At 38.3% G+C, this 21,336-nt stretch overlaps 1 protein-coding gene across 12 annotated transcripts in view; it reads right to left on the reverse strand.

Annotated features, from left to right (window-relative positions):
* Positions 1 to 10,190, reverse strand: part of PPP1R12A (protein phosphatase 1 regulatory subunit 12A) — a 148,333-nt gene extending 138,143 nt beyond the window's left edge. For 5 of the 12 annotated variants that reach the window (XM_082351560.1, XM_082351566.1, XM_082351561.1 and 2 more), the window contains exon 1: positions 9,692 to 10,189. In XM_082351560.1, the coding sequence (XP_082207686.1) occupies positions 9,692 to 9,928 (237 nt within the window). In that variant the 5' untranslated portion in view covers positions 9,929 to 10,189. Of the gene's footprint in view, positions 1 to 9,691 lie in introns of all 12 variants that reach the window. The other 7 variants (XM_082351564.1, XM_082351563.1, XM_082351562.1 and 4 more) reach the window with 4 other exon arrangements.
* Positions 10,191 to 21,336: the final 11,146 nt, after the last annotated feature.

The following is a 21,336-nucleotide window of genomic DNA, read 5'->3' on the forward strand; positions in this document are numbered from 1 at the left end:
AGGGAAAAAACTTGAATATTAGGCAAAATTTTTATGCAGATAATTCCATGTACTTGGAAAGGATATAAATTGTTGAACATGTCATCTGTTCTAATCTTTTAAGAAAAACTGTACAAATTAACTTATCTCTGAGAAAAACAATAGCTCTTAATGAAATATGGTGTCATGATCTGGCAACAGCAGCATCAAAATCTTTTGTGGAAAACACAAAAAAAGACCATGGTTCAATTCACAAGCTATATAAGCTATTGACTTGTTTCACACAAAATTCAGAACACAAACGAAGAGTGCACTAAGTTAATCATAAAGAAATTCTGAAGCATACTCTCAAGTCCAAACAATGTAGAAAGAGTTGACTAAAATCCAAGATGGACTCTTTATGATCATGTTCCAATTAAGAAGAAGCTTTTTAGAAAATATCATTTAATCACTGATAGTTATTTATTAACCATGATTACCCAGCATCTACTATTTTCACTTGCCATGTCTCCAATGACTATCATTTTCAAAATTTACAAACTTTCCTGAAAGAAAAAAAAAACAAAAACACAAACTCAACTCAACACAGAGGATATTCAAAAGAACCTGCTGGAACTGAAGCTCCGATAGAAAAGTTCCAGAAATGTTCCAAGCAAAAGTACAAATTTGGATTAATATTTAGAACCATCTAAAATAATTTTGAAGGCTAATAAAATGTATACACTTTAGTTTGTTTACTACAAAGTAAAGGTAATTGATGTGTGTGCGTGTGTTTTAACAGTTAATCCAGGAAAATATACTTTCCCATGTGGTTAACTTCTAAACGGTATCAAGTCACAAAATTTCTCCTTTGCACTATTCAAGTGTTCAAGAAAATGGTATAAACTTTCTACAACCTTATGATATTTTTCATTAGGAAACATGTTAAATATGTAAAACATGTATTTTCAGCTCATATGAGTTAATAATCAAATTAAAGTAACGCTTTTTAGTCACTGAAGCTCTCCCTGCGGAATATCTCACTCTGCACATAACGCATTTAAATAGATTACTAAAAAGGTGACAGCTGAGGAATGCCTTCATTTCTTTCCATGGTTTCTACTGAATGTCATTTCAGAAATGCCTATATAACACATGACAATGTGGAATGTCTCCACCCATGAAAGAGCATTCAAGTCAAGCAAGCACACTTAGGGCAGTAACACAGAGCTCAACTTTGTCTTTTTATGGTGAGCCAGCATAACAATGAAAAGCTAAACAACCAAAATCCTAACAAGGTCAGAAAAATAGTGACATACAGGGATCCATAGTGAAAGTGTTATTTAGGAAAAAAATATGATTAAGATCATTAGAAAATATGAATTAGCTTCTAATGACATATGCTAGGGATTCCTTTTCTAAGCCAACACAGGATGATTTGTTTAAAGAAATTCATTTTTAAAGTATGTTACATAAACTGAGCAAAATTCTACTTGTGTTGGTAATCAGGAACACATTCCACTTCAAAAAAAAATCTAAGATCCTGTTAAATTTTGACTGTAATAATGGTTACCTTTACATTATAATTATTATAAAGTAAGTTATTGGTATACACTTTTTAATTAGAACATTTTAATATTTGCTGGTTGTTATATTTACCCAAACTGTCATCATTTTGTTCTCTATGAACTCTGCTCTTCACAAGATTAGTCTACATTGTGCTCATTTTTTAAAAATCAACAAACATTTACTGTGCACCTGCTAAAATAAAATGCAGATACCAAAGGGGATTTAAAGAAAAATGAATCAAAGTCCCCACTTGAAGGAATTCACTATTCTGTCTGGAGATAAGATATACTAACAATAGCAGGTAGTGTGTAAGTGCCAAACTTAGGGTTTAAATAGTAAGTGAAAGACTTACTGTGCACCCCCGTGGTCAAGCGAGTCCACACTTTATGCTTTGAGCTGTGTCTTAACACAAATAAGCTGGGAAATACATTTCAGAGAAAGATTACATATGCAGAGGCTTATGGAAATATAAATATGAAACCAGTGGTTCCTAAAGAAAGCTTTCACCAATCTCCTGAATCTCTTCAGGTAAATTCTTTTTCCACTTCTTACTGAGTAATCAGGGATCAGGCACTTGCATCCCGATGATATGGCCTGCCACCACCTGCACTCTCTCATATCCTACCAAATGGAGAACATAGGGAATAAAGTTTTGAAATCTGCTCACCCTTAACTACTCTACTTCATGGAAGAGCATCAAGAACATCTGCTGTCAATACAGCAATAATCTTATAGACTGATATATGAGTCTCCACTGTCCTTTATTTGGATACTATATCCTTTTCTTCTTGTTAAAGTATTCTTTCTTTAATGAAATGATGATGGTAGAAGGTTATCAAGTTGTTTGTTTTTAACGCCCTAACATGACAACATAAAAATTAGGTTCTCCTCTTTTAGTCATCAAAATTAAAACAAAGTACAAAAAACAAAAACCATTTCATTGGTCCATGAAATGTAAAATTCTGGGAACCAATGATTTCATAGGCAACAAGTAAATCACATTTCAGATGGTGCTCTCACTACCACTAAGAAAAAAAATTCTATTGCCTTTTCTAAGGTAAGACTTGAAATATAATTTGGCTAAATTCTGCAAAATGATTTAAGGAATGGAATATTCTTATGACTTGGATATTCCTACTAACAAAAGGCTTCCAATTAAAATCAAACATGATAAATATTAAAAAGTTTGTTTTACTAATTCAGAATTTCAATTTAATTCAGGTAACTTTACTAGCATTTCATGTAATGTCTCAAGTCCTAATTATAAATAATAATAATCATTGTACAGAAAGTAAATTTCAGAAGATTAAGCTAAATGGTGGTGACAAGCCGGAGCTTGCCTGCTTGCCTGCCTTCCTTCTTTCACTATCGCTGATATGTGTTACCTATAATTTATATCTTTTCATTGAAAAAGTTAAGTCTGTGAATGTATAAAGCATTTACTGTAAATGAGTATGTAAAAATGCCTAAAGCATTAATATAAATTGTTATTACGATAAAGAAAAATGAAGATGTTTAAAGACTAAGTAAACCCTGTCCTTAAAAAAAGAGTTCTGTTGCTGTTGTAACTTCCTTTGTAACTACCGAAAGCACCTGATCAAATATTATGCACATAATGGTCAGTCAAAAGTAATCTTGGCAGTTCCTAAAGTTTAGGACAGATTTAGAGATTAATTTAAATATGGCATTACTGCATTTCAATTACCACAGAAAGCTCTTAAAAGTTTTGACTAGCCAGACAACAGTAGATGAAGAAAATAATTATATCTATGTGTATGTGTTTCATTTGATTCTCTACTGATTAACATGGAAAAACTTCCAACTACTAATCATCAACCATAATGACCGGAAGATTTAAGAATACTTTCCTCTTCAGACTTAAAAGACATGTAGCATAGTGTTAAATTTGGGCTCTGGAATCACATAAACCTGTGTCAGAACCCAGCTCTGTCATTTATTATCTCGGTAACCTTGAGCAAGAGAAAAGGGACATTGTGAGAATTAAATGAGATATTGGTTATAAAACTATCTAACATAATGTTTCACATGTAGCAAATCCTCAGCAAATGTTCACCAGCCAATTCCTTTCTTCAATATAACACTGGGATAAGTCATGGCTACTACATACCCAACCCTTATTTAGAAGAAACTCAAAAATGACTGTTGGAGGTCTTCGACCTTTCAAAGAGATATACCAAAATGCCAATACTCCATTTGCCAACCCCTGTGGAACCTCACAAACTTTCAAAAGAAAAGTGGGGTGAAAATCATAATTTTTGGCAGGCAGAAAGGCGAAGAAAATAGCAACTTTGGGAAGTGTCAAAAAGTAACACGCTACAGCAGTAACAAAATAATGTTCTATATTTCGCCTCCCTCCAAAGGTTTCCAAATAGTTATATTTTTAAAATTATCTAACTAGACAGTTTTTAAAGTACATCTCTTATGTGAACAGTATTGTAAAATGTGATAACAAACAAATAATGAAAAAAATTTTTCCTCTATTCCATCTAATGTTTCTACCTGGCTATACTAGAAAATGCTCAGTCACAGCTTGCAATCACACTGTAGCTGAAGTACATGAAAGATGGTCTTGGTTATGACACTTCAAAGTCAGACCACAAAACTGTTGCCAGGAAGCACAGAGGTATCAACTGCAGAGAAGGCATTATAACAACAGCACTGTGGGCACTGGTGCCCTACCAGCATACCCCATTTATGGCGAGGGTTGTCCATTTATTTGTAGGAAGTGAGGGGCCAGTTTGGGGTTAGAAATTTTGTTTAGGTTTGTTCTGTTTGTTTGTTTTTTATGGTTAGGATGATTTCAATAAAAAGTTTGAAGAGCCATCACCCATTTAAATAAAATTATGTAGAGAAAATAACTTATACTGTATACTTTTTAAACACAGATTTTAATATTAGTTATAAGGGATCCAACAGATTCTTCCAAGATCTTAATATCCCCCACCAAAAAAAAAAAAAAAAAGTAAACAACTATAAACTCTACATTCAGTTTTAAAGAGATTTCTCATATACAGCAATTACACTATTCTCTAACAAGAGACTCAATATCAGCTGCTTCCAGTCTCTTTTCCTTTTGGTTGGAAAACACTTTAAGTAGCCCCATTAGAATACTTTTTAAAAGAGAGTTACATTTCAGATTATGATTCAGTGAAAATGGCTTGGCTGAGAAGATTAAGCACTTGAGAAAAAACTCCACAAAAGTATTCCTTTTACTGACAAGAGGGGAGTCACATATTCCTCAAAGAAGCTTCAAATGGCTCCCTCAGAAGTAGATAAAATTTGTATTTTAAGAGCAAAGGGATGTAATATTAAACTTACCTGCAAGTCTGTATGTATTGAAAAGCAAAAGGAAAACTTTATTTTAAAATTATAATAGCAAAGAACATGGATTTAATTCTACTCTGTATTCCTCTACAGGACCTAGTTCAGACCTTTATAAAGAAGGTAGCAAATTAATTGATGACTCGAGTGAATATTTTTCTGTCTCTTAATCAATAGTTAAACTGGTTCAGAATTTTTTTAATAGGAAGGAGGTTAATATTAAATTTTTTAAAAAATCTCAAGACATTAAAAATATCTGCACAGAAGATCCACAACAAGTTCTACCATGTGCAAGAACTGTACTCTAAGTATCTGGGTGTGAATGTTTTAATGATTTATCTTACAACATACAAATGACTATAAAACTTCCTATCTATGATACGAGGTAAAAGATAAAATTCAATAAATCTTTAGTGAGAGCCTACTATGTGCCAGGTTCTGGAAATACAAAAATGTGGAAGATTGGGTCCTTACAGTCAGCCAGGAAAGACAAACTTAAAAACACACACTACTCAGTAAGAAGCATCTTAACAGCAGCAAAGAGGCAAAATGTAAGGTAAAATGAGCACCCCAGAGGAGAGTCTCTCCAGTGACATAGTTATTATACAAATTCAAAAGACAGAAAGATCCTTTCTGGAGGACAACTGGGTTGAACCCTGAAGAACGGCCAAGATTTTGACTGGCAAAGAGGGAGGGAGTATATTCTAGTGGTGGAAAAAGCAAGGCCATAGGCATGGAAGTAAAAAGACTAAAGGATATAACACAGTGGAGACATATCAGGTCTAACCTAAATGGTGAAACACTTTAAATCTGAATTTATGGAGAGGAGTGACATGACTGAAATGATATTGTTAAAAGATTAATGTGATAGCAGTATGAATGCTAGACTGGACCAGGGAGAGAAGAGGCAGGGAAAGCAATTAGGCTATTACTGTACTCTAGGGATAAAAATAATAAAGGTATGACCTAGATTGATAATAAGAGTAGCAAGAAAAAGAATTGATGCAAAGGCAGTTATGAAGACTGATTGTCTATATGTAGACAAGGGGATGAGTAAACAATAATTAAAATGTTTAAAGCTTAATCTAGAGATTAATGACATCATTATCAGAAACAGAGGCATCGATGAGAAGAATAGGTTTGGTGAAGAAAGAAAAATATTCATTTCAGGTTGAATTTAAAGAAATTCCTGATACTGATGTAAATAAACAGTTGCTATTCTACGGCAAAGGGGGTGGACCTCTATTTACTATATCACTACTTGAAGATATATTTTTAAATATAAAATCACAATATACTGAATAATATTTTACTTTAAATCAACAGTTCGTCATCAGTAGAAAAATGGAAATGAGGGATTGGAGCTCTGCAGCAATGTGAGAACTGGAAACTGACTTGGAAGTCACAGGCACAGAGGAAGCAGGTAAGATTTTAAGGTAAAATCAAAAGGCTACACTCACAACTGTTGGAAGAAATCTCAGGCCTGTATTTTATGCACACCAGTATCAGTAAGCATCAGCAATAAAGCATTCTATAGAAAACTATTATTACTCTCCTAAAACCTTTATAAAGTATACTGAAATAAAGATACAGATCATATAGTATTAAAACTCTACCAGGTAGCTCTTAAATCAGAGCTGATTATTGCCCACTGATAAAAATGCAATTCTACTCTAGACCTCAGTTCTAGAAAATCAGAAGTTTATAATGTAACTTCAGTACTGTTTTCTAGCTACTGGAGGGAGTTAGGGGATGGGAGGCTATTCTAGAGACCAAGATAGGAAATTTGACTAGAAACACTGCTTTTTCTCCTATATGAATGACCTATTTTTATACAAAAAAAAAAAGGAAACTATCTTTTGTAACTCCTAATGAGAAAGAACATTCAACCAATTAAAGAAACTTTTAAATATAAGCTGTTTATATTAAAATGGAAGTAAAATATTAGATTAAGAAGTGTATTTGTGGGTTGTAAAGTTCTTAAAACTTTTCTCCTGACAGTGAAATTTAAGACACTCCATCGGGACTTCCCTGGCGGCCCAGTGGTTGAGACTTTGCCTTCCAATGCAGGGGGTGCGGGTTTGATCCCTGGTCGGGGAGCTAGGATCCCACATGCCTTGTGGCCAAAAAAAAAAACAAAAACAAAACCAAAACATAAAACAGAAGCAATATTGTAACAAATTCAATAAAGACTTAAAAAAAAAAGTGCACATTAAAAAAATCTTTAAAAAAGAAAAAAAAAGACACTTGATCAAAACCAAAAATGGAAAAGAATATTCCAAAAGACTAACCAATAATTAGTCTGGTAAAAACATTCTGGCTATTCTATGAGCTTTCAAGAGGTTAAATTAAAAAAAAAATTATTCAAGGGCTATTAAATCAATGGGTCAATTTTGGTTTTATAATTTAAGTATTTAAAGCAATCAGTATTCAAGAGATTTTTAAGGTTAAAAATTTTTGTGATTCTTTTTTTAAAAAGTTTTATTTATCACCTTCCACTATCTGTTGTTCTGAATTTGCCCAAAGCGAACTCCTTGTTCTCTGTCACAATGGCAAAAAGTACAAGAGTTAATAAACGAGAAATGAGGGTGGAGAAAACATAATAAAAATTTTAATGCTTGATATTTTAAAGACTTTGGCTTCACTGAGTTAAGGAATGTGCAAATAAATTACAAAAAGAAATTATGCAAATGATTATGCATAAACTTGGAAACTTCTGCTTAAGTGTTTGTCAGCTAAAACAAAACATCAAATAAAGACAACAGCTAGATAATGCCAAACTAACCACTGAACTCAGTTAATCAGGAAGACTTTGGTAAGTCTGATAATTCTTGCAACATGTCCAAATTTAGAGGAGAAAAAAAAAAAAAATTCTAAGAAGCCTGTTAGATGTATTTTCTCTTTCTACCTAAGCCAATAAGAATATAAGTATTAGAAGTTTTCCTCTTCCTCCAAGCCAATATAATTGGGTTCCTCAACAACTGTACTAATTTTACATTTCTATATGACAACTTTAATAAAACATACTGATATAAACCATTATGCAACCTTATCCTGACCTCAAGCATACAATAATCTGTCTTTCTGAATCAATTCCATACTAAACCATGTAAATTACACTTAAAAGAAATTTGAAAAGAGTCATCTTACATAATTACATTATCATTTCTAATGCCGAAAGTTTATTTCATTTCAACACCATGTTTTTATCTAGAGTTATGCTATAGCTTAAAATAAACCTCAGCCAAATAAAAAGTTTGTTATATGTTAGAGACTCTAAATTAATGGAACAGATAAAGAGCTAAAGACCATGCTATACTTTTACTGGGTGCCACACGCTAAATTCCAGATTTGTCCTGCAATTTGTCAGTCATTACAGTTCATCCAGTCAACTTTGTAAACAAAGGCTATAAGCCAAGTTTGATATGAGAATTCAATTAAATAAAATTTTAAACAGTCACCATTCACTAAACAGGAAGGAGTAAAAGGAAAAATGCCACCACACACCTCTTTTAAAAAGGCAGCAAAGTAATATGCATGAAATATGAAACCATAAGTTTCAACCTCCCAAACAAGTTTTTGTAACAGCATTAATCAACACAAAGCTACGATCTTCCACATATAACCAAGGCAACTTTGAGTCAGTTTACAAGTCTTTTCATTGTAATGGGAAGCTATTGCTGTTAAGTCGTTTTCTAGTAATTCCAAGTTGTCCACTAAGAAAATGGAAAGAGTTTATGTTTTGACACCTATTACCATCACTGAAAAATTGCTTTTTAAGAAGAACTCTAAGTGGTTGTGTTGCTTTTGGCCTGTTAAAGGCAAAGCAACATTATCTCCGGATTGCCAATAGTTTCTCCTTATTTGGCTAACATTGAGAGATCCCAATCAGACTACTATAAAACTTTAACATGCACAAAGCATCCATTTTGAGAAAAGTTCGTGAACAGCTTTCTTTTTTCCCACCCCCCAAAAGAAAAATGAGAGCTTGGTAACCGCCTTTGAAAAGAGTGCCTCGTATTTATTCTTCTCTTTCTAACCCCAATGCACACCCCCGGACCTGGGGCCAAAGGATCTCTGACACTGCGGCAAACTCTACTCCGAGTTAGAGACTCTTTCGTACGTTCCGGCCCCGCGGTGGGCAAGCCCTTTAGAACGCTTCCTCACGCTACCCACTTTCATCCTCTCCCTTTCAGCCGGTGCAGATCAGCTAAATTACACCGTTTCCCCCTCCCCAGTGACCAAGAGTAATAAAGGAGAAAACAGGAAACCGTCTGCTCAGGGCACTCGGCTTAGGGCGCTTGATTACTATTATTATCATCATCATTTATAATCAAGTCCTAAAAACTACAATAAATCCAACGCCCTCCTAACAAGCCAAAGACGCCCCTCTACCCAAGTGTCCCCAGTGCCTCTTGTCCGTAGTTTTCTTCAGCATCCCCCGTCCTCCGACTCTATCACTGACATCGGGGGCCCAGGCACAACTCCACCACACCGCTCCCCATCTCGACCTCAAATCCCAGACACACGTCCACAAACGGCCCTGGGGCCCCAAGCTGACCACAGTCCCTTTCCCCCTCTGCCCCGGAAATCTCCTGGTTCCCTTACTCCACCACCAACTGGTCTGAAGGGGGCCCCAAGCCTAGGGCCCTCCCTCTACCAGTTCTCTCCCTCCCTCCTTCGCGGGAAGCCGCCCCCTCACCCCGCGGCAGGGAGTCTCCCGCCGCCCCCAGCCTCAGGAGACCAAGAGCCGAGGGGAGGCCTAGGCGGGAGGCCAACGAGGACCCGCAGGGTCAGGAGAGCGGCGGCGGGGCGCACAGACCTGGTGCAGGGCAGTGAGTCCGTCCACATTGGCGTAATTGATATCAGCGCCGCGGTGCAGCAGCTTGAGGACCTCGTCCGTGTCGCCGCTGGAGCAAGCAGCCAGGAAGACGGCGCCATCATCGAACTTCACCTTGGTCTTCTGGCGCTTCACCACGGGAGGCTCGAGGTCCGTCTCGGAGCCGATCCAGCGCTTCAGCTGCTCGTTCCGCTTCTGCTTCGCGTCCGCCATCTTCATCCCCTCTCCTGCCGCCGGGTCTTCTTATCGCGAGGGGGGGAAAGGGGAGGCGGAGAGGGAAGAGAGGGGAGGCAGGGGGTGTGTGACTGTTTCTATGAGTGCGGGCCAGAAGAGGGCTGGGAACCGGGAGGAGACGCTCGAGACTTCCAGTATCCCACAGAGCACTGGGGCGGCGCGCCCGGCCGAACGGACCTCCCTTCCTACCTCAGAAGCCCTCCCGCCCCCGGCCCGGCCACCCGTCACCGGCGGCCAATCTAACGTAACTTCGCGAGATCCGGGCAGGGAGGCGCCCTCTGGCCAGTGCGCATGCGCTATGGGCCTGTGCCCGCCCCAGGAAGAGTGCTCCCGCGAACTGCGGCGGGGGAGGCTAGGCCACCGGAGGGAAGCGGGTGTGGTCCAGGCCGCCTGGGCAGCGGGGGCTGGGACCAACCTGGAAGGGCGGAGACAGGGAAGGAAGGTTGTTCTGCCCCGCTGAGGGCTCCTGGGGTTCCGGAGGCCAACAGTCGGGCTGTATGGAGGCTCTTCGGGGCGGACCTGCCTCCAGGGCTGTCTCAGCTCTGCTGAGTCGTTTGCTCAGGGCGGAGGATTTTCCTATTGGCTGCATTATTTGAATGGAATGGAGGATAGATAGGTCGTGAATTAAGCGCTAGTGATTTCCCTTTCTGAGGAACTCAGATGAATTTGCTAAGAACCTTTTAAAAGCAGGGTCTGTGTGTACAGCCGAGGGATTTGGTGGTAGTTACCCCAGATCTCAGCCCAAGGTGACCGCCTGGTGACAAGGGTTGACCTGCAGTAATTGCAGTGGCTTTCTGCCAGCCTCCACTGTGGAAACGTCTTTCCTCTTATGCTTATTTTTTCTTGCTTTGTTGTGTGTGTGTGTTTGTTGTTTTGTTTTTTTGTTTTCTCTCGCTCGTATTTTGGGTCCTCTTTCCCTTCTTTCAATGCTTTAATCCTGTCTGCTACTACCCCGGAGTTTAGCTCTGCCTTGTTACTGGTCCTGACCTTTTAAGGGATTTCTGGTTCCTGCTCCATCGCTTTCTAAGGGTGGATAAAGACCCAGCTGCTTCTAGAGTTCAAAAGGAATGTTAACACTACGCAATTGATTTAACCAGTATTTTGTGAATACTTACTATGAGCCAGTCATGGTTCCAGGTACTGGCGATACAATGACGATAACGACATATTTGAACCACCTTTTGAGATCACATGTTCAAAATACTTCATAATTTATCATAATCATAAAAAAGGCTTTTGAACTTTGTAATGTATGACACCGCGCGCGCGCGCGATTTGTAACAAATACTAATGTCTTTTGAGCCATCTATTTGTAATCTCCACCAACTGATATTTTTATAAACAATACAATATTTTCATCCACTATTTTCTAGAACATTTAGCGCCAAAATAAGAAAAGTCATAAAAGGTTAGCATTGAATGGAACTTGAGGATCATCTGGACTGAGTCCCCAAAGAACTAATGGACTTACCTAATTTTTCTCAGCAGCAGGATTAGTATTCCTTCAGAAATATTACGCACCTGTACTGAGTTAAGCATTGTTCTAGATGCTGGAGATACAGCAGTGAAGAATTAAGCTTCTCTTATTCTCCAGTAGACTACATTACAGCTTATCATATTGAGAAATAAAAAATGGGTAAAATGTGATTAGGGAACCACCTGTCTGTAAGACCAAATTTTCTGAATAGCAATTACTAGGACAGTAATAGAACCCAGGTGTGGTTAAAAATATTTCCTCTGAAAATATTGTAGAAATAGAAAGTGAGTGTAACATGCCTAAAATGCACCAATCAGAGCTTTGAATAATGACAGTGTTAGGTGCTGGAGAACTCTTAGCACTAAAATACAAAATTCCTATCCACTTAAAAAACTCCAGAATACAGTTCTTAAAATAAAAGAAAGGAATTTGAGGATTGCCTTGTCAGCTCTTCTATCTACCTAGAAAAACTGACAGCTTATCTTTACTATTTCCCAAGAATGTTATGGTCTATTTGGTAGCTCTTAAAAGTGCCCTGGAATATAGATTGGTATCTCAAGTTTTGATTTGGGCAAGAGTTTGGTAGGAAGTATGTTATTTCTGATTCAAGCACTTCCTTTAGGATGTAAAATTAATAAATAAAACAGTAGTTTATTAATAAATTGTTAAGTATCAGTTCCCAAAGGCTACCAGACAAAAACAAAACAAAATAAAAACCCACCTGGGCTGTTAATATATGCAAATTTCACTGAGGTTAGCTTTCCTCCAGATCTAAGGGTCACGAAGTTCTGTGTTAATCTCATTGGAAGTGCCGTTAAACTGCCACCTGTTTGCCTTTTTAAGGAGAATTTTTTTTAATGTTTTGAATTAATGATACTGAAGACCTACCACTAACTCCAAAAAAGGCAAAACTTTTTGTTCAAAAAACAACACAAAGCCAGCCACTTCATATTACCTTAATAGCAGAATGAACTTAAAAATTTAAGCAGAAAAAGAAATTGAAGAAATGCAAATATTTTCATTTCTTAATGCCCTCTGAGTAGATAGGGGTGTGAAGATACTGTTCAGCTCTTTTAATGCAAATTAAGCCTTAAAATAGAAGTGCAAATTACACTGTATTAATTTACTAAATGTTTTCCTTTGCTGCAGCAAATCATTAATCAGTTGGGGTCTTTAGTTATTACATGCAGGAGATTTTCAGAAGAGGATCTGTACACATCTTTTTCAAAACTTAAGTACACTACAGATATCCCCTACTAACCATTAAGTTACTTGTTAATTATCAATTTGAAGACATTTTTAGTAAATCATAAAATTTAAATCTTCACACATGCACACACACACAAAGCTTAGATTTTTTTTCTGTGTTCTCTGATGTACCATCATCTAAAGAGTGTAGCATAATATGTTATTATGCTCACAGTCAAGTTTATTATTAGCAAAATAACTAGAGAATGTAATAATATAGGATGCTTCAACATCTGGAAGGAGAGTTTAGGTGCATGAGCTCCATCTTGGAACACTAGCATTTAGTTGAAGGATTCATTCAAATGTCCTTAAACTGAAATTCTGAGAAAAGCTTCTAAATTCCTCCAGAGACCAGGATGCAAAAAAAGGACAGAGTAGGATATTAGTGAGAATAAACATGTGCAGTGATAACAGACACAACATCACTGGTAAAGACTATGCTCAGTTTTGGCAGGTGGAAATAATATGAGCTTCATGTGGTTGTTTTAAGATTAAATGAATAATGTATATTAGAAAGAAAAAAAATGAGATTTTGTTTTCTTGTATTTGCCTCTTTTCCTTCCCTCATTAAAACTGATAGCAACTCCGCTTCCTTGCCTCAGGGGATGTTTGTGGCAAGGAAGAAAGCAGAAGTTGCTTTCAAAACACTTTCCTTCCTAGCTTGAAGTGACCACCCCCAAATGTCTATTGAATAAGACTTTAGGGCTAATAATCTGGTTGGAAGTAGTGTACCAGGTGGCTAGGAATTTATTGAAGCTACATTTGCATAGTATTATAGATCAACACAAACAGGAACATTTTCTAAAGTTGCTTGTATTCTCACTTTTAAAAAATGTTATTTCATAATATCATGTAATATTATTTCTATTTAGGGTGGAGAAGGGGGAACCAAGCAAAGGGAATCTCCCAAGCGATTTTTGGGAGCTTCTGTGGAAAAGAAGGATTTCACTGAGAATAAAGTGATGCATAGGCTAAAAGGATGAGAAAGAAGTCGGTAGGCCTCTAGAGCAGTGGGGATTTGCTCCCTGATCTCTGGAAGTGTCCCTAGAATGTGGCAAGATCTCAGAATGAATGGCTTAATGCTGCATAGAGAGGCTGGAACCTAAGCATTGGAACTCCCACTAGCCAAACATAGGTGTGCCCCAGACTTGGTCTATGCTATGGTCTGAATGTTTATGTCCCCTCAAAATTCGTACGTTGAAATCCTAATCCCCAAGGTGATGGTATTAGGAGGTAGGGCTTTGGGGAGCTAGTTATGTCACATTAGTACCCTTGGCCCCTTCCACCATGTAGCGTCACAGTGAAAGGACTACCATCTATGAACCAGGAAGCAAGCTCTCATCAGAAACTAAATCTGGCTGTGCCTTTGATCTTAAGACTTCCCAGCCTCCAGAACTGTGAGAAATAAACGTTTGTTGTTTATAAAGCTGTGAGTTTATGGTATTTTGTTTTAGCAGCCCAAATGAACTAAGACAACCAGAATGCAGCAGTTTGATAGACCAGAGGTTGATGGGTCAATACATATTGATTAACACCTATTATTTGTCAATCATCATTCTAGGTTCTAGGCATATAGGAATGAATAAAACAAATAAAGTGCCTGCCTTCAATAAACTTACATTCTAGTGGGGAGGGACAAAAAATGAACACATTTTAAACGAATAAATAAATTCAGATACGGCTAAGTGTAGTGAGGAAAAAAATTAGGAAGAGAGAAGGTAAAAATTGTCTAAAGTTACTGGCAGTTAGGCAGATGTGGGGTAGGGAAGAAAAGTTCACTCTGATTAGTTAACCAGGAAAGTTCTGAGCTAAGGGGGTGTCCAGGTTTTGTGGTGCCTGACATTTATGCAATTTGGGGATTCCTCTTTAAGAAAAAGGATATAAAATTACACTCAATTAAGTGTAGGGCCTTGGAAGGGACCCATTGAAGTTAGAGGCCCTGAAGTTTTGCAGTAAATCTGCCCCCAGCTGGAACTTAAATGTCAGGAAGCCACCTGAAGGGATCATGCAGGCTAGGACAGATGTTCCAGCATTAACTAGTGTGTAAACATGGCTGTAGCACTGTGTAGTATGATCTCAGAAACTTGACACACACCCTGGTGGAGGTTAAAGACCACCAAGAATGACTGATATAGAATTCCCTACTGGTCAGGAGTTTAGGTTGAGATTAAGTTATTTATAGAAAATTAGGCAAGATGAGGACTCTTTAAGTGAGATTCATTCCCAATACATATAGTCAGCTTTATATATGTATTATAGCTGACATTGCATATAGCTGACATGTAGTTCATTTTCTATTGGTGCCATAAGAAATGACCACGAACATAACACCTTATAACAATACCTATTTATTATCTCACAGCTCTGTAGGTCAGAAGTGCAGGTGGGCTCAGTTGGGTTCTATGCTCAGGAGGCCAAAAACCAGTTATCAGCTGGGCCGGGCTCTTAGCTGGAGGCTCTTGGGAGCTCGTTTAAGTTGTAGTTGCAGGACTGATGTCCCCACTTCCTTGCTAGTGGTGGACTGGGAATCACTCTCAGCTCCTAGCGACCTCTTTCTGTTTCTTACACATGGCCCCCTCCATCTTCAAAGCCAGCCACAGTGTGTCAAATCCTTCTCATGCTTTGCTTCCTCTCTTTGACTTCCCCTTCTGCCACCAACCTGAGAGAGGTGTCTGTTTTTAAAAGTTGCTGAAATTAGATCATCTCCCTATTTTAAGGTCAACTGACCATATAAAATAACCTAATCATAATATCCTATTTGCAGGTTCCAGGAATTAAAGCAAGGACATCTCTGAGGGACTGTTTTAGAAATCTTGCCTGACACAGGGCTCAATAAATAATAGTTTCTTACCATCTTACATTTCAATGAACATTTCTTAATCACCTACTGTAATCCAAGAACTAAGAAAATGAATAAGACATTATCCTTTAGGTTAAGGAGTTTACACTTTAGTAGAGGAAACTAGTATTGAAATAGGTAATTTTAATACAATGGTAAGAGCTAATACTTTTACAGAATTTACGAAGGGCCCATTCCTGTTATAAGCACTGAATGAATATATTACTGTACAGGGTAAAGAAAGGGATACAGATAAAGGGAAGGACACAGTTAAAGCAGTGTATACTGTTGAAGCACAGAAGAGTGTACTTTGGGTTGGGGATGGGGGCTGAGGGGAGGGGCAGATAGGCACAGCCTATCAGGGAGATCTTTGAGAAGGAGTGATACATGAACTCATCCTCAAGGAAGAGTAGGAACTGGCCAGGCACAAACATGATGTGTGTGTGAAGGGGAGTGGGAATTTTGTATGTATAAAGGCAGAAAGAGGGACAGTTACATAGTATCAGAACACAAAACATCAAGAAAGTCATAGCAGGATCCAAAACTGGAGAAATAATAATTTTATAATGGAAGGTCTTAGATACAAAGAAGGGGGGCATATTTATCATTAAAATGATGGGGATGAAAAGAAACACAGAACTGTTCAGAGTAGCTCAGATAGTCCTAGATAAAATGTGAAGAAAGCTTAATTTGTCTTTGAAAATTTCTCTCCTCCGCATTTATCCTGTGACTCATTCTTGCTATTAGCAGATGTAATCCATCATTGGCATAAACTGAGAATTAAGATCTTAGCTAATAAGGCTTAAAATATGACCCATCTATCTCATTTTAAAAGAAAATTCTCAAAGACTGAAAAATCATCAGTGCAATGACAAGCCACCAAAGCCCTCATATGTTTAGGCCAGAATGGGCAACACCTTTTCTTTCTATTTGAAAGACTGGTTTAAATGGCAGCTGGTGTTGTAGAGGGAAGCTAATGGGATGATGAGGACTGTGTGTCCTGCTGTTTTCTTCCTCTGCTCATTTGTCTGTTCTGATAGCGTCTTGGAGCATTAGGCGTATCCTACTGGGTTATCCCCAATTATGCTTCAGTCAAAGGGTTTGGCTAGTCTAAATGACCTCACAGTTCCTTGGAATTTACAGAGAAAATTTATTTCTACTCCACCATCACAACTTAAATATAACAAATAAATGAAAATTTGGAATACCACTATTAAGACGATGGAGACTTGTGGTTAAAAGTTAATACTAAAAATTGGGGAGAAATTAGATATAAAATAATACATAGATAACTAGTTAACTTATTCTAAGTTAAATATATATATATATATACACACACATGCATACACAGTATAGTAGATGTCTGTTTTTTAATTTCACCTATCTGGCATGCCTTCCCTCTTCTATTAATAGTGATGCATAGGTTTTCTTGGAAGGGAGGAAGGATTATTTGTTTCACTGCACAGAGTCTTGGAATTATCAAGTTTCCCTAGCCAGGAGTAGATACATAAACCAGTTAGGATTCTTGATTGCAAAGAAGACACTGCCTATTTGTACTAGTTTTCTATTGCTGTGCAACAAATTACAACAAATTTAGTGGCTTAAAACAACGCAAATTTTTATTTTTTTAATTTATTTTTAAAACATTTTTAAAAATTTATTTATTTTTGGCTGCATTGGGTCTCCGTTGCTGCGCGCGGGTTTTCTCTAGATGCGGCGAGCGGGGGCTACTCTTCGTCGCGGTGCTCGGACTGCTCACTGCGGTGGCTTCTCTTGTTGCGGAGCACGGGCTCTAGGCACGCAGGCTTCAGTAGTTGTGGCTCGCGGGCTTTAGAGCGCAGGCTCAGTACTCATGGCGCACGGGCTTAGTTGCTCTGCGGCCTGTGGGATCTTCCTGGACCAGGGATCAAACCCGTGTCCCCTGCATTGGCAGGCGGATTCTTAACCACTGTGCCACCAGGGAAGTCCCACAGATTTTTAAATCATAGTTTCTGTGAGTCAGGAGTCGGACACATTTTTGCTTGGTCTTCTGCTCAGGGTTTTTTGAGGCTGAAATTAAGATATTGCTAGTTGTACCCTCAACTGAGGCTTGGGGTACTCTTCCAAGCTCACTAGTCATTAGCAGCATTCAATTCCTTGTAGTTGTAGAATGGAGGTCCCCATATTCTTGCTGGCTATCAGCCAGAGGCTGCTCTCAACAACAAGAGGCTGCCCCCAGGTCCTTGCCATATGGCCCCTCCATACAGCTCACGACATGGTGTCCAGGCCAGCAGGAGAATCTCCATCCAGGAAGGGCCCAGTCACTCTTTAAAAGACCTTTCCCCATTAACTCAAGCCCACTCAGGATAGTCTCTTTTATTTAAAAAAAAATATTTTTTCACACTTTAAAATTTTAAATTAAAAAATGTTTTAATTGTGTTAAAATATACATAATGTAAAAGTTATCATTTGAACCATTTTCCAAGGATACAGTTTGTGGCATTAAGTACATCTACATTGCTGTGCAACCATCACCACCTTTCATCCACGGAACTTTTTTCATATTTAAAAACTGAAATTCTGTACCCATTAAACAGTAACTCCATCCATCCCACCCCCAGTCCCTAGAAACCATTATTCTACTTTCTGTCTTTATGAATTTTACTACTCTAAGTATCTCATATGAGAGGAATCATACAGTATTTGTCCTTTTGTGACTGGCTTATTTCACTTAGCATAGTATTCTGAAGGTTTGTTTTGTTTTTCTATTCATCTGTCTGTGGACACTTGGAATGTTTCCACCTTTTGGCTATTGTGAATAATATTGCTATAAGCATGGGTATACACATATCTTTTCATGACCCTGCTTTAAATTCTTTGGGTATATACTCAGAAGTGGAATTGCTAGATGATGTGGTAATTCTAATTTTAATTTTTTGAGCAACAATCATACTGTTCTCCATAGTATCTGCACCATTTTATGTTCCCACAAGCAGGATAAGCTGCCTTTGATTAACACAAAATCAACTGATTTGGGTCATTAATTACAACTGCAGAATTCCTTCACCTTTTTCATATAACATAATCACAAGAGTGAAATCCATTGTATTCACAGTTCCTTTCAATACTCAAGATGAGGGGATTATACATGGCGTTTACACCAGGGACAAGAATCTTGGGGAGCATTTTAGAATTTTGCACACCACACTTCCATAAGCAGAAAAGACATTTATGGAAAGGACGTTGAATGGTTCCAGAATTAGTGAGATGGCCAGAGAATGAACCCACAAAATGTGCAGGAACAACTGTAAGCCCAGCAATAATAACATAGTCAAGATCACATTATATGAAAACTCTGATAGAAAGACATTGTTGGTGCCACCCCCAGATAGTAATTGTTGTGACAACTGTGGTAAACAGCCTCCAAGAGGGCCCCCAATGATCCCCCCCTTGTGGTATTTATCATGCCTTCACATTGTCCCTGTGTTGTTCTGAGTGACCAGTAGCATTCAGCACAAGTGATGATCTTTCACTCTTAAGATTAGGTAATAGAAGACACTGTGGTTTCAGTCTTGTTTGCTCGATTACTCTCTAGAATCACTCATTCTGTGTGACTTGGGCTATCATGCATGAAGACACTCAGGCACCTTTTTTGGAGAGGCCCACTTAGTGAGGAACTGAAGCCTCCAGACAAGGGAATGAGCCTTCTTGAAAGCAGATCCTCCGGCCCCAATCAAGCCTGCAAATAAATGACTGCAGCTCTGGCTGCCAGCGACCTAAGAAGGGCCTTTACATCTTTAGAGGGTTTTAAGCAAACAAAGACAAATATGGGAAAGAGATTATATGTACACACAATAACTAAACTATTTACCATCTAGTCCTTTACAGATAAGGTTTGCTGACCCTTCTACCACCATTACTGAGGACAACTCAACTTCCCAACATTTTCTCCAAATTCAAAGTCCTTGGTCTGAATGCCTGGTTGGTTAAGCCTAGCTCAGGTGCCCAAGACTTAACTGCTGAAGAACTGGAAGAGATAATGTTAGCCCCATGTAGCTTCTGTAGTGGGTGGCATGGTCCTTTCTCCCAACACGACTCACTAAATGGGAATTGTTCCTAATTAAAAAATATTCAGGGGCTTCCCTGGTGGCGCAGTGGTTGAGAATCTGCCTGCCAATGCAGGGGACATGGGTTCGAGCCCTGGTCTGGGAAGATCCCACATGCCGCGGAGCAACTAGGCCCGTGAGCCACAACTACTGAGCCTGCGCGTCTGGAACCTGGGCTCCGCAACAAGAGAGGCCACGACAGTGAGTGGCCCGCACACCGCGATGAAGAGTGGCCCCCGCTCGCTGCAACTAGAGAAAGCCCTCACACAGAAACGAAGACCCAACACAGCCAAAATAAATAAATAAATAAATAGCGTTCCCTTTAAAAAAGAAAAAAAAAAAAAGTTCAGATTCTAGATAACAAACAACAAGCAGAAAAATGATTTAACTCCATTGAAACCAATCAGATTAGCTCTCTTTAGCATTTAGCAGACAAAGTTGATTTGTCCAGATGATGATGCCCTAAAGAGACTGTCTAGTATTCTTGTCATCACCTACGTCAGTTCCTGTACTACTTGCTTTCTTAGCTTTTTTTTCAATTTTGGAAACTACCCCATATCCTTCTAACAAATTGAGTTTTTTGCTTAAAAGTAGAGTCAATTTCTGTGCTGGAACAAAGAACTCTACCTGATAATAATATTATTGCTATTGTGTGAAGAAGATCATCAGAGAAGAATTTCAAATTTGTTAATAATATTTTATTTCTCCAAGACTTTGTTATTTTATTTCTCCAAAAGACCTTTTCCCCACAGGAAATATTTCAATATTTCAAACTCTTCACTTCTCCCAAGCAAATGACATCAGAATATGTTTCTGAACACTGGCATAGGGACTTCCCCGGCAGTCCAGTGGTTAAGACTCTGCAGTTCCCAATCCAAAAATGGGCTGGAGAGCTAAATAGACATTTCTCCAAAGAAGACATACAGATGGCCAAGAAGCACATGAAAAGCTGCTCAACATCACTAATTATTACAGAAATGCAAATCAAAACTACAATGAGGTATCACCTCACACCAGTTAGAATGGGCATCATCAGAAAATCTACAAACAACAAATGCTGGAGAGGGTGTGGAGAAAAGGGAACCCTCTTGCACTGTTGGTGGGAATGTAAATTGATACAGCCACTATGGAGAACAGTATGGAGGTTCCTTAAAAAACTAAAAATAGAATTACCATATGATCCAGCAATCCCACTACTGGGCATATACCCTGAGAAAACCATAATTCAAAAAGACACATGCATCCCAATGTTCATTGCAGCACTATTTACAATAGCCAGGTCATGGAAGCAACCTAAATGCCCATCAACAGACGAATGGATAAAGAACATGTGGTACATATATACAATGGACTATTACTCAGCCATAAAAAGGAGCGAAATTGAGCCATTTGTTGAGATGTGGGTTGATCTAGAGACTGTCATACAGAGTGAAGTGAGTCAGAAAGAGAAAAACAAATATCGTATATGAACACATGTATGTGGAACCTAGAAAAATGGTACAGATGAACTGGTTTACAGGGCAGAAGTTGAGACACAGATGTAGAGAACAAACGAACGGACACCAAGGGGGGAAAACTGCTGTGGGGTGGGGATGGTGGTGTGCTGAATTGGGCGATTGGGATTGACATGTATACACTGATGTGTATAAAATTGATGACTAATAAGAACCTGCAGTATAAAAAAACAAACAAACCGACAAACAAAATAACTAATACTAAACTTTCTTTGGGTTATTTGTATGGA

Source organism: Balaenoptera borealis, assembly GCF_965194805.1.
Source record: "Balaenoptera borealis genome assembly, chromosome: 13".
Classification (NCBI taxonomy): domain Eukaryota; kingdom Metazoa; phylum Chordata; class Mammalia; order Artiodactyla; family Balaenopteridae; genus Balaenoptera; species Balaenoptera borealis.